Source organism: Notothenia rossii (assembly GCF_949606895.1).
Source record: "Notothenia rossii genome assembly, chromosome: 6".
NCBI lineage: Eukaryota > Metazoa > Chordata > Actinopteri > Perciformes > Nototheniidae > Notothenia > Notothenia rossii.
The window spans coordinates 83665134-83678432 of NC_136909.1; the positions used below are offsets into that span (position 1 = coordinate 83665134).

At 42.9% G+C, this 13299-nt stretch overlaps 2 protein-coding genes across 2 annotated transcripts in view; one reads left to right on the plus strand and one right to left on the minus strand.

The window, feature by feature from the left end:
- Positions 1-13299, plus strand: part of sult6b1 (sulfotransferase family, cytosolic, 6b, member 1) — a gene marked incomplete at its 5' end in the record, with an annotated part of 106696 nt that overhangs the window by 32707 nt on the left and 60690 nt on the right. The gene's annotated exons all lie outside the window — the stretch shown is intronic.
- Positions 9076-13299, minus strand: part of LOC307043215 (zinc transporter 6-like) — a 41761-nt gene continuing 37537 nt past the window's right edge. Inside the window, exon 11 of the mRNA XM_079687531.1 lies at positions 9076-10700. Coding sequence (XP_079543657.1) covers positions 10125-10700 — 576 coding nt within the window. The 3' untranslated portion in view covers positions 9076-10124. The remainder of the gene's footprint in view (positions 10701-13299) is intronic.

Here is a 13299-nt window from a genome sequence, read left to right on the forward strand (position 1 = left end):
TGCACTCTTGTATACTGTATAAAGTATCCGATTGTGTATATACAGTATACATTATATGTTTATGTTGTTAGTTGTAGATTGGTGTATTTTATTGGATACTAACCTATTCTGTATGTATAGAGAAAAACTCAAGAGGTTAATATATAGTATTCATTTCATATTTACAGTTTATTTATTTTCCATTTTTTTATATTAAATTGAATTTATATGCAATGCCTTGTTTACATTTCGCTGCACACACTCACAGTGCTGCACTCCATTAACAATGTATAGAGAGAGTGCTCTGTGTGTGTGTGTGTGTGTGTGTGTGTGTGTGTGTGTGTGTGTGTGTGTGTGTATGATGTCAAGCAGCATCAACATCAAACTCAGAAGAGTTCAACTTCCGATCTCTGGCGCCGCCCTGCTGTTGAGGCAGAGTCACTGCACCTCACCAGCATCACGTGTTCATTTATAATACATCATTGTTTTCAGTTTAATATGTTTGTTTTTTTAATAACCTGAAACTGTAAAGAAACCAAAGCTCTCAGATAAATGTTGTGCAGTAAAAAGTGCCTTATCTGTCTGTGAGATGTATAAAGTAGCTTAAAATGTACCTCAATGTGTAACAACAGTACTTAATGTACTGTATAGTACTTAGTTACTTTCCACCACTATGACACAAATAAAAAATCCACTAAGGCACGAAAACGATTAAACTGGGACTGAGAGGGAGAGAGTGTGTGTGTGTGTGTGTGTGTGTGTGTGTGTGTGTGTGTGTGTGTGTGTGTGTGTGTGTGTTGCTGCTAGGATGTTACACACACACACACACACACACACACACACACACCCTCTCAATGATTACAACTCTAACTCTAAGTGTTTCAATTTGAACTCGATGGATTATGTCGTCGACTTTAATGTTCCCGCTGGACTCAGAGAAAGTGTGTGGGTGTGTGAGAGTGTGTGTGTTGGATTAGTCTCTATTTGAAGTGTGAGGTCTGATTTAATCCGTAGGTCGCTGTAAACAGATGCAGTGATCCTGCCTGTCTGTACACAGTGTTCACTGCCAACATTACACACACACACACACACACACACACACACACACACACACACACACACACACACACACACACACACACACACACACACACACACACACACACACACACACACACACACACACACACACACACACACACACGCGCGATTGGACCTCATCGACACTGCTGCCAGCACGGAGCTGCATTTATTTATACATGTTTTCATGCAGGATATTTTTATCTGTAAACATGTTGATCCTCTGTGACTCCAACAGGAAGTGCAAACTGCTTCTGCAACAACTTAACAAACTCTAAATCCTTGCAAGGGTTCCCTGCACAAAAGCAATGGGATTTTTCAGATTTGTTTACACTACACTATGTTTTGTACAGCAGTATAATCTCAACATATTAACACCATGCACTTTTAGTGATTTTTTAAACATATATTCAATCTCCAGAATTAAAAACTACTGAAAATGAGCTGGTGAGACTTTATGATGTCACAACGCTTTGGCTTGTGTAACCATTAGCCAATCAGGACCAAGGTAACTCCCCCCCCCCCCACCTTATCACCTGAATATCCTCCTAGAAACAAAGTAACAGACAGAGAATCAGCACTTTGGAAACAGGGCTGAAACAGAGGGGATTATGGGATGCTGCAATGATCTGTTTGGTGTTTCAGCCAATCAGAGACAGGCTCTGGATATATCTGAGACCTGTAATATATTGATGAGAAACAGTATCATAGGGGAGTTTTAAGTTTGAGACCTCCAATGACAAAAACCGTTCATCCGCTGAGTTAAAAATCACCAAGATTACTAAACGAAAAAACACTTTTATCCGAGGTTTGTTTCCCCTTAAAACTGGTACTTACATCTTGGCACCTTTCAGATTTGATCTACATCACATTGGCGAGAAAGAAGAGTCGATTTCGTAACTAAAAATGTTCTGATGCACCGATGGCTTTAGTACTTCAAACAATATCCCTTTGTCGGTAATTCGCGTCCAAAAACTTGCCCCAAAAGACCAGTTTTACTAGATTACAAAACAACAACTACGCAAACACAAATGGTATTGTATGCAGCCAAACAAGTATACACACGCTGAAAAACACACACACACACACAGTGTCTGACCCAGAAAGCACAGATCTCATTCATTTTCAGGGATTTTCGGCACAGATTACAGAGGCTCTACCCCATTTGTTTTGTAACAAGCATGTGAAGTCAACAGTAATACACACGCCTCGCGGCACTCAACTTGAAAATGCTCGGGGACCTTTCCAGAGGCTTAGGGACGCTCACCGCTCAGGGAGCAGAAGCTAAGCCGCGGGGCCAAAGTACTTCTTTGATTGTTTGTTCAAAATCTCTTCCGAAAGTCACGGAACAAAAACAGAGGACGGATTATCCGCTCGGGGAGGAAATTAAATTCTTCAGACGAGGCACTTAAACAGGTTTTGGGACGGGTGATGGGAGGCTGCTGACACTGGGTGTGTGTGTGTGGGTGTGGGTGTGTGTGTGTGTGTGTGGGTGTGGGTGTGGGTGTGGGTGTGTGTGTGTGTGTGTGTGATGCACATTAAGTAGGCCTACTTGTTAATTTAATATTTTATGAAGACTTTAAATGTCTTAGCCGCCCCATGAGACACCAGAATAAAGTACTATTGTGACAAATATAATCTCTTTCGTTTCGGATTACGTCTTTGTCCTTGTGATTGTATTTTTATCAATGGTTGTTGTGATTGTGTGTCTCCTTGTATCATTGTACTGCTAGCCAATAGAAGTGCAAGTGTTACATAGGGATGTCACTATGTTCAGGAAGTGAACATTTCAGGCAGGAGGGGGGGGGGGGAGGGGGGAGTGTGCGGGAGAGAAGGAACCGAGGGAAATTAGTCTTTGAAGACCATTTACATGCACTAAAACCCATAGAACACACTACAGAAAAGGGATTCATGTAAAAAATGTTTTCCAAAAATATTTATCTGATCTTTTATTGGATATTTGACTTTTACTTCATATATTATTTTTTTATTACATTTATCTTAAATTGAACATTTTACTTAAAGGTCACCTATCATGGTATTTTTAGGCAATAGCATAGGTCTCAGATATATACAAATATATAAAAAACATGTCTATGAAGTGTTTTGCTCAAAATACCAAACAGATCACCCATTCTAGCCATGCCTCATATCTCTCTATTTCACTTCCTGTTTCAAAAGTGCTGATTTGGGGAATAAAGCTTGGTCTGAGCTCATGCGGGACCCGGCAGCTACTGTCTAAACTAAATACTGCCGTGATGAAACGCCATATCATGGATTATCAAGGATTCTCTCTGAAACAGTATGGAGCTCAAAGGCTTTCTCTCTTGCCGGTTATACCACAAGGTGAGTTCCTTTTTATTTCCTGCTTCTTCACACACATGCTCTCCAGTACAGGTTAGCTCTGAGTGTTAGCGATGCTAATGTACACACCGACCATATTACGTCCAAAACAGTCGGGCATTGTTTCTGATAGCAACTTTCTGATAGGGCCGTGGGTCCACATTTCAGATGTTACGTCATATCGGACGCAAATCTGGATCAGCTCCGTTGTTCCCCCGTTTTTAGAGATTTGGGTACGGAGCAAAAGAGAGAGGGTTTTATTTTCTGACGCTGCGTGAGTTCCCCGACACACCGGGGACACATCTTTATGTATAAAAGACATCAAAAAGTGCATTTTGCATGATAGGTCCCCTTTAAATGAATATTTGTTTTCAGTTTCTTTAATTTATAATACATTTTATTCTTAAATGGAGCAACCGTCATGGAACCCAATTTCACATGAGAAATAAAGTATTGTGACAAGTTTGGCATAAATATAATATCTTTTGTCTTCATTTTGCATTTCTGTTATGTTTTTGCATCAATATTTTATTATATTGACTGTCTTTGTGATTGTTTAAAAAAAAATCTATTTTCAGGGATTTTGTGTCTCTTTGCAGTCATTTTTGTGCTAAATTGATAGAATTTATAAAAGCGTAAGTGTTACATAGTGATGTCACTATGTTCAGTAGGTGAACAAAGGAGTTCAATGGAGATGTTTCAGGCAGGAGGAGAACACAGGGATGTCAGCCTTTGCAGACCATTCACATGCATGAAAACCTACACTACAGGAGAGGGATTCATGTACAAATATGTTCCCAAATGTTTTGTTTAGGGGATGATACACACCGCGTCTCCTGGTGAGAAACACTGAGCTGTGAGCTCCAGCCGGCAGCTTTCATTTCTCTCACAGAGGGTTCACAGTTCAAGTGTTTCTCATCCTGCAGTTTACATCTCATCTCATCGTTTGGCACTTCCACAGTCACTGCGTCACATGTTGGCACAAAGCCAGTGAACATCCAGCTCGGTTAATGGACTAAACTTCTGTGAAAACAGAGAGGGAAAACGCTGCGATTCCTCTCCTCTCGTTAGAAACACACTCACTGATCGATGAGTGCTGGTGCAGAAGAAGGAGGAGGAGGAACTCTGGCCTGATGGAGGTTTTTGGAGGTTTCTGGAGACCAGGCGCTCTCTCGGCAGCGGGTCAGGACCCTCCTAACACGCTGCGACTCCAAGCTGTCTCCTCGCCTCAGACTCACACTCATTTGAATATCTTCTGGGCGAACAGCGAGCCGAGGGACTAACATGATTGCAGTGGACAAAATAATGACCAGACACTGTGAAGTTGCTAAAGTGTGTCACACATTGTTACGCAGGCAGGGCAGCATGTGGTGGGGATACAACACGAGGGGAGGAACATGTTGGGTCTGCGCCGTGTGTCAACCATAGACTGTACAACAGAGGGGAAAACATGAGCTCCACGGCCCGAGACCTTCTCGTTTAATGTTTTGGTTAAGATGCTCTTTAGTTTTTCGCTACAGCTCCTTGCAGCTATACATCGCTTTTTAGCTCATTTGCTTATTTTTAGATCACACTGAAGTCTCCAGTCTGTGCACTTTAAAGATGGGGTAGGTCATTTTGGAGAAACCAGCTCGAGTGCAGTGTTGCCAACTCCATAGTAAGGAAAGTAGCTATAGAGTGGCGAAGCCCCTCCCCTTCCGGGGAGCTCCATGGGACCTTATTTTGGAAAAAGTATGTATTGAAGTCAATGGAGAGACAAAGATTATCTTTTGATCCCGTTTGAATTGTGCCACGAATTACACATAGATGTTTGTCCGTTTAAAAGATAATTTTGTAAGTAAAAAAAAATGTGTCGTAAGACTGTGAAGTAACACTTTTGTTTGTGTGAAACGCTTAATAAACTACATCTCTGGTCTCGCAGAACAACACACGTCACCAAGATGGCCGTCACTACTGTCTTGTCAACAAAACGATTGACTACCCTCACTATCACCACAATGAAACACGTCCAGAAGAATGTCATGCAAAGCTGCCTGCCTGCCTTCCTTTGATTCTCTCTGAACTGCCTGGTCTTTTTAATGTTTAATGTCAACCATTTGTGCAGATAGCGTGAAGTAGAAAAGATCGGCGATCGCCGATGCTAGCGTTAGCATTTCTCCCCCGGGCTTAAATTGTGTATTATAGAATGATCACACCGGTGACAGTACTCTTCAAAGGGTTCACGAAATATGAATACTACTCTTACCGTTTGACATTTTGGGTTACTTGATGTAACTTGATGTTAATGCTTCTGATTCTGATAACGGGACAAATGTGTACAAAGACACAGCAATGTAGTGCCGACTTTCTTACATGCTGGAAGGCCAATCACTTTTCTTTACCCCGAAATCCGCTCATTGGACTCACATGGACCGGAAGTAGGTGGGCGTGACTTCGCCACTCTATTGGCTGTCCGAAGAGTCACCAGAAGTCCATAAATGACGTCATCGCCTCATTTGCATATCATATAAAAAAACGTTCCACCCCCTTCAAGGATCAAAACTTGAAACCAGCAGAGTAAATCCAGACGACAGTAGATCAGAAATGAGGGGCTCATGGCAGCACCCGTGGCTCGTTAACTGCAGAACAATACGTGAGTCTCCAAACACCAGAAAAGTCCCTAATAACACCATTACAAGTCGTTAGATTAGTCGTTAGTCGCTTTTGACAAAAATAAGTAGCCGGAGGGTTTGGTGAGCTGCCAAATTTAACGACAAAGTCGCCAAGTTGGCAACACTGCTCGAGTGCGCTAGAATTTGAAAATACACAGCCGGAAAAAATCTGCCACTTCCTTACAGAGCCCCTCCTCCAACACACACGAATGCGCACATGACCAATGAGGGCACGAGATAAGTTTGTGCACAGATGGAAGGCTGACAGGCAGGTAGGCCATCCAGTTACTTTAGCCGGGCCGGCTCAGATGATTGGTCGTGCTTTTTACAGCGCTACGGCTTCCACTGATGAACATTTTTTTAATGGATTTTTTGTCAAAGCATTTAATATATTCATTGCTATCGGGATGTTAAGAGCATTCCATGGAATATAACAAGTGTATCTCGAGCCGGTTTCTCAAACTTACCTACCCCACCCTTAAGGAGAAAGTCCACATTTTTTAGTATAGGGCTTTGGACTGGCCTTCTTTACACATCATTTTCTTCATGGTTCTGTCCTAAAACATGACTGGATTTTTGATTCCATTGCACTGATTAGAGCCTTATTTTACAGCATTGTCCATCAACCCCCCCCAAGTAATCTTAATATTACAAGAGTTTGACGTTTTTTTTGGTTTAATGCACTCTTGAAATGCACTTAGTTGAACATTTGGCCAAAAACAACCATCTTAAATATGTTTATTTTCATTGTGAATTCGAAAAAAGGATGCTTTAGTTGAGTACCTCAGATTTCCATGTTGTGTCTTTTATGTATGCATGTTTATGTGTATGCTTGGAATAAAAGTTTTCAAACATCTGCATGCTTCACATTAAACAGGAAATAGCATTAACCCTTTATATCTGCGTTGATACACGTACTTGCTCTTCAGGTGTGTAAACAGAAGCTGTGAGGTCAGGAGGTCTCGTTAGGGTTCAAGGAGGAGACTACGTTTCCCATGATGCCTTGAGGGAGCGACTAGCTGCTGCAGGAGCACAGTGATGAAGATCAGAGACGCCTGGAGGAGCAAACGGATTACAGAGGCAGCTGAAGCTTACATATTAAACTTGTATGATGTGGAGGCAGCTTCTTAAACTATCCCTCCCTTTCTAATCACAACTTCATTCATCAGTGTCAGATCCACACGGTGAGGCTCAACAACTTATCTCAGTTGTTATGCCTCCAGTTATAAGTTACAATATGTACATGTAACTTTTGACAAGGAGTAATTAGACAAACGTTGAGGTCTATGCTATGTTTAGGCATATATTATGGGTCTCAGATATATACAAATATATCAAAACATGTCTATGATTTGTTTTGTTTTTCAAAATATCATCATGCATTCATTTACGTCATATCGGACGCAAATCTGGATCAGCTCCGTTGTAGCGCCGTTTTTAGAGATTTGGGTACGGGGGGAAAGAAAGAATGTTTTATTTCCTGACGCTGCGTGAGTTCCCCGACACACTGGGGACACGTATTTATGTATAAAAGACATCAAAAAGTGCATTTTGCACGATAGGTCCCATTTAAAGCATGCTGGTACTTATTCAAGCAGTACAGATCTGGAGAAGTTCAGATGATTAAGGAAAATTGAAGACAAAATGTGTCCAGATATTTGTGTGTTTTGTGGGAACATAAACACAACTATGATTACAACTTTGGTCTGATAGGCTACTGATCCTTTGTTTACTTACTGCTACCAGAACCAGAACCAGAACAGTTTAGTCCGCCACCTAGTAAATAACATTCACATTAAAATAAGTTCAAATTAACATGTTTGCAACCCTCACTGAAAATACATTTGTTTTGCTCCTAGCTTCAATGATGTGCACTTTAAACCAGATCCTACAGACTTAAACTTCCCTTTAAATGAACAAGTGTAATGTTAAAAAAACTAAATCACACTTTCTGAATTAAGGCCAACATATTCTTCTTTCACCTGATGAGAAACATTCAGAAATCAGAGAAGCAAACACAGAAACACCCACTGTTTACAATACTTTTTAGTTTTTACCACCTTGACAAACCCCCACCCCCCCCCCATCCCAAAAGCACCAAGAACAGGAACAATGTTTGTTCTTACTTCCAAACTAAATCCAAAAACAATCTTTTTTTATCTTCAGTAAATTCAGATTGAAGGATTTGCCTCTCGTTTAGCAGGAAAACAAATGAGGAAATCGTTAATTTCCAGATCCTTTCTTTTATATAAACAAACAAACATTGAATATCTCTCATTTAGGCCGAGTGACTTCATATCGTGGTTTCTTTGCTCTACACGTGGTACATTTCTCTCATGTTATTTAGATTTGTGTTTAAGGGCTTTTTCGATTCCCTGACGGAGAGAAAGAAAGGAACCAGGAACCTGTGACCTGTAAGGAATGAACATTTTTTAACACCAATCCCAAATTCAGATAAGTACAAAATAAAAATAAGAAGAAACCATGTCAACATCCCAGTTAAAGGTGGGGTAGGTAATTCACTTCAGATACACTTTTTGTTATATTCCATGGAATGTTCTTAACATCCCGATAGCAATGAATATATTAAATGCTTTGGCAATAAATACATAAAAGCTGTGGAAGCCGTGGCGCTGTAAAAAGCACGACCAATCATCTGAGCCGGCCCGGCTAAAATAATTGTATGGCCTACCTGCCTGTCTGTGCCCTCATTGGTCATGTGCGCATTCGTGTGTGTTGGAGGAGGGGCTCTGTAAGGAAGTGGCAGATTTTTTCCGGCTGTGTATTTTCAAATTCTAGCGCACTCGAGCAGTGTTGCCAACCTGTCAGCCTTCCATCTGTGCACACACTTATCTCGTGCCCTCATTGGTCATGTGTGTGTTGGAGGAGGGGCTCTGTAAGGCTGTTTATTTTCAAATTCAAGCGCACTCGAGCTGGTTTCTCCATTCTTACCTGCCCTACCTTTAACATCCCAGTTGTAAATCCATTAAAAGCCTCCATGTTTAATAAAACAGATTCACCGTCAGCCAATTCTGACTTGAGCAGATACAAAGATTTTATTATTTAAAAAAAAGAGTTTGTATGCAGAGAGGCTGCTGACAACATGCAGGACATAAACACACGTGTTGATTTATTTGTCTATACTTTTTTTCATGAGGAGATTCAGTCAGAAGAAACATGTGTTACGGGGGAACAAATAATAGAAGACATTAGAAAAAATGGTTTTTAAAAATAAAGGGGAATTCTTGCCTTTTGGCCGGTTGGTCACACAATTAGGAAATGATGATATGCATTTGATTTCATTGTCGTCTGTAATATCACAGCAGAAAATGAAATATCTTCAAATCAAAATTAAATCTGCAATTGATATAAATAACAGCAGGTTCAAGGAATGTTTTGAATTCATTATTTTTCAAAGGTGTATGAACTGCATGTGCGTCTGCAGCCATCCTGCAGTCAAAAGAATGTGGATTTAATTCATGAGCAGAATTGAAAATAAACATTATTTGGGTTTAAAATGAAATAATGTATGATTGCATGAAGCCACTCACTTTAAGGCAGATATCTCAAAGTGTTTTAACGACACGATCACTTTTTAAATCACAATAAATGTCCTCGTCTCTCAATTAGATGGAGCAATTACTCTCTGGTTTCCTTTAAAGCTGGGATTGAACATGTGTGTAATGCTGGAATTTAATTCAATTCAACTCGTTATTTCTAATCGCCAGGAATGTTGTTTGCTCAACAAAAGATCCTTGTGAAGTTTTCTCTTACAAAATAACCGTGATAGTCAGAAGTCGTACACGCTGCTTTCTCTCTGTCAGCCACACCGTGAGGACGCATCGTACATCCTGATAAAAAAAAAAAACTCAAATTCAACCTCGTTCAAACCTCTTGGTCCCCTTGTCAGTAAAATAAATACCACAACCCGCTCACCATCCTCTCCTAAAGACCACCTGTAATCTGACTCTTGTTTCCTCTCTGGGAGTTTAGCCCTGGTGAGGGGGGAGGGGGGGGGACCTTCACCTCCATCACGGGAAAAAAAGTTTTTGAAGTCCTGTCGCGGCACATTTATGGTCGGTACTGTCTGTACTGCGACTGAGGGGCCAAAGGGTTGTGGCTCCCGAAGCGTAGCGGCACTGTGGCCCCCCCGAAGGCAGTCCTGTAGCTCTGAGAGGAGGGGGGCACGCCCACGCCCAGTCCTAACCCCGCCCCGAGACCCAGCCCCACGCCAGGCCTCGCTAACCCCTGACTCAGCATCCCCGCGTAGGGAGACGCTCCGTAGGGAAGCCCCAAACCTCCGTAGGGCCTGTGGTGTCCGGGGGCCGGGAGGACCACCTGCTGAGCGTTCCTCCCCGGGGTCTCGAAGGCGAACTCTGGGGGAGAGCTGCTGGGTTTGGAGGGGGTGGAGGTCAGAGGGTCCATCCCGTGGAGAGGAGGGGGCAGAGAGGAGGAGGAGGAGGAGGTGTAGCCTTCAGGAGCAGCAGAAGAAGAGGTGAGGGCCGACGTGAGGAGGGGCCGGCTCCAGTCGTCTTTAAAGATCTGGACGCTCAGCGTGGAGACGAGCGGAAGGAGGCGGTTGGTGACGTGAGCGAGGACCAGCTGCTCGTTGGCGTCGCGGCGGATACGGACGTGGGCGGAGCCGGCCTGAAACAGAGGGGGGAGAGAGGGGGAGAGAGTGAGCACTGGGCAAAAGAGTGGAATCTGATTCAATCATTTCTCTCCTCCATTTTTGATTGAGTAGTAAAGTGGCTACAGGACAGACTAAAACAAGTACAAAGTAATTTACACAAAGTTCCCTTTTACAATTCTGATGTGTGAAAGGGAAAGTCTAAAAGTGTGCGGACATGATTCTGTGATATTGTCCGTGGTTCATCTGAGAAAACGGCTGACGAGAGAGTGGAGCACGTTGATGTAGCTTGCCCAAAAACAAGCAGTTGTCAATTCATGATCCTCTCGTAAGACTTTATTGCACTTCTTAAAAGAGTCGTGCAGGAGTAAGTGTGAAAACCAAGGAAGTGAGAAAGTGTTATAGCGCTTGTTGTTCCCTTGTGTCAAAGAAGGTGAGGTTTTTTAAACAAAACATGGAGGGATCATTAGTGTGTTTGCCATCGAGATTATTTTCTGCAATAATCAGAAAGGAAACACGATAAATCTCACGAGGGAATCCCGGAGATGCTGCCTTCAGGGTCCACTACAGAAATACGTCATCCACACACCTCTCTATATAAAGTATGGTAATGTTTAGAGTGCTGCATCAAATAGAAGGTTTCATCACGTCCCCGCAATCAGACCCAACAGCTCTGACCAAATCACCTTTAATATAAATAAAAAATCTGTGTTTGTTCAGTGATGCTCGTCATGATGTTCCCCCTCAAACAACTTGTTCATCAGTTATCAAAATGACCTCAACAATCAGCGCCTAACTTCAAAATCTGACCTTAAAACACCAAACAGAAGCCCTCACCCTCACTTTGTCCTCGATTGCCAGATTTACCGCTCTTTTGGGAATGTGCAGACTTCAAAATGACAGAACACAGACGTACACACAGACGCTTGCACACACACACACACACAGACGCTTGCACACACACACAGACGCTTGCACACACACACACACACAGACGCTTGCACACACACAGACGCTTGCACACACACAGACGCTTGCACACACACAGACGCTTGCACACACACACACGCTTGCACACACACACACGCTTGCACACACACACACACGCTTGCACACACACACACACAGACGCTTGCACACACACACAGACGCTTGCACACACACACAGACGCTTTTACACACACACACACACGCTTTTACACACACACACACACACACACACACACACACACACACACACACACACACACACACACACACACACACACACACACACACACACACACACACACACACACACACACACACACACACACACACACACACACACACAGTCCCCGGGGGGCAGAAGTGCAGTCACAGGGTCAAATGAGTTTGGACAGCTGCTCTGTTAGCAGTGGGCCAACAACCAACAGTTGTGTAACTGCAGCAGCATCCGTCACAACAACACGAGCTGCAGGAGGCATCGATAACATCAACATAAACAACCATCAGAGCGATGTAAACACCGGGCGCTGCTCCACCTGCAGGCCGCGGGAGGAACCGCGGATACGTGGACGTTCAATTCTTAGGCGCTGTGCGGTTTTTGGACGTTTATTTTGCAGATAAACACAAAAGGAAATAAGAATAGCAACATGTTAAATGCACACATAAACCAGAGAAGGTTCAGTGTTTTTGCCAAAAAATGCTATTTCCATTATAAGTGAACTCACAGTTTTGCAAAAGTTTGGTTTAATTAGCTAAAGTGACCTAATCATTTGTATTAAACATTGAGAGCAGTGTGTGTGTGTGTGTGTGTGTGTGTGTGTGTGTGTGTGTGTGTGTGTGTGTGTGTGTGTGTGTGTGTGTGTGTGTGTGTATGTGTGTGTGTTTCCATGCCAGCTGGGCTTGTTAGCAGTCGCTACAACGACGTGCAACACAGCGAGCGACTGGACACAGCAAACAGCAACAACACAATGTTCCTCCAAAAAAAAGGAGAAATGGAGAGCGAGAATATCTCCGCATGAATGACTTGTTCCTTCTTTTCGTCTGAGTGAACAGATCCCTGCAGATCGTCACCACACAGACAAATAAAAGAGAGGGATGAGAGGGGGAGGAGGGGGAGGGGGGAGCAATCCAAACACAAATACAGAGACGAAGGAAACTAAATAACTAAGAGGAAGAGATGGAGGGAGATTTACATTGATCTCATATGATACAACATTTGCTGCCCTGAAGCTATTTCATTACTTTTATTTCTTGCTCACAGGGTCCATCTCTTAAATACAGTTATTTCAATTGCCACAAACTCACTGACACATAACCAACATGAGTCACTGGCAGCTAAATAAAATCATGTTTTACTAATTATGTATTCGATTAAAGGTCCCATGTCATGCTTTTCCGGTTATTACCAGTCCCCTTGTGTGTTATGTCTGTGTATGTCAATGGAGCCTCGCAGATAGGGGTGCTGCAGCCCCCTCGGCAGCTCCAGACCCCACGCGGCAACCAGGAAACAACACCAGTAGTCCGGCTCACACTGTCCCCTCCTCAAAGCAGCGAGCCTCGCAACGTCCCGCCAACACGGCACCCAGACCCCCACGCAGCATTCTCCTCTGTTTCTCATTACTGGTGTCA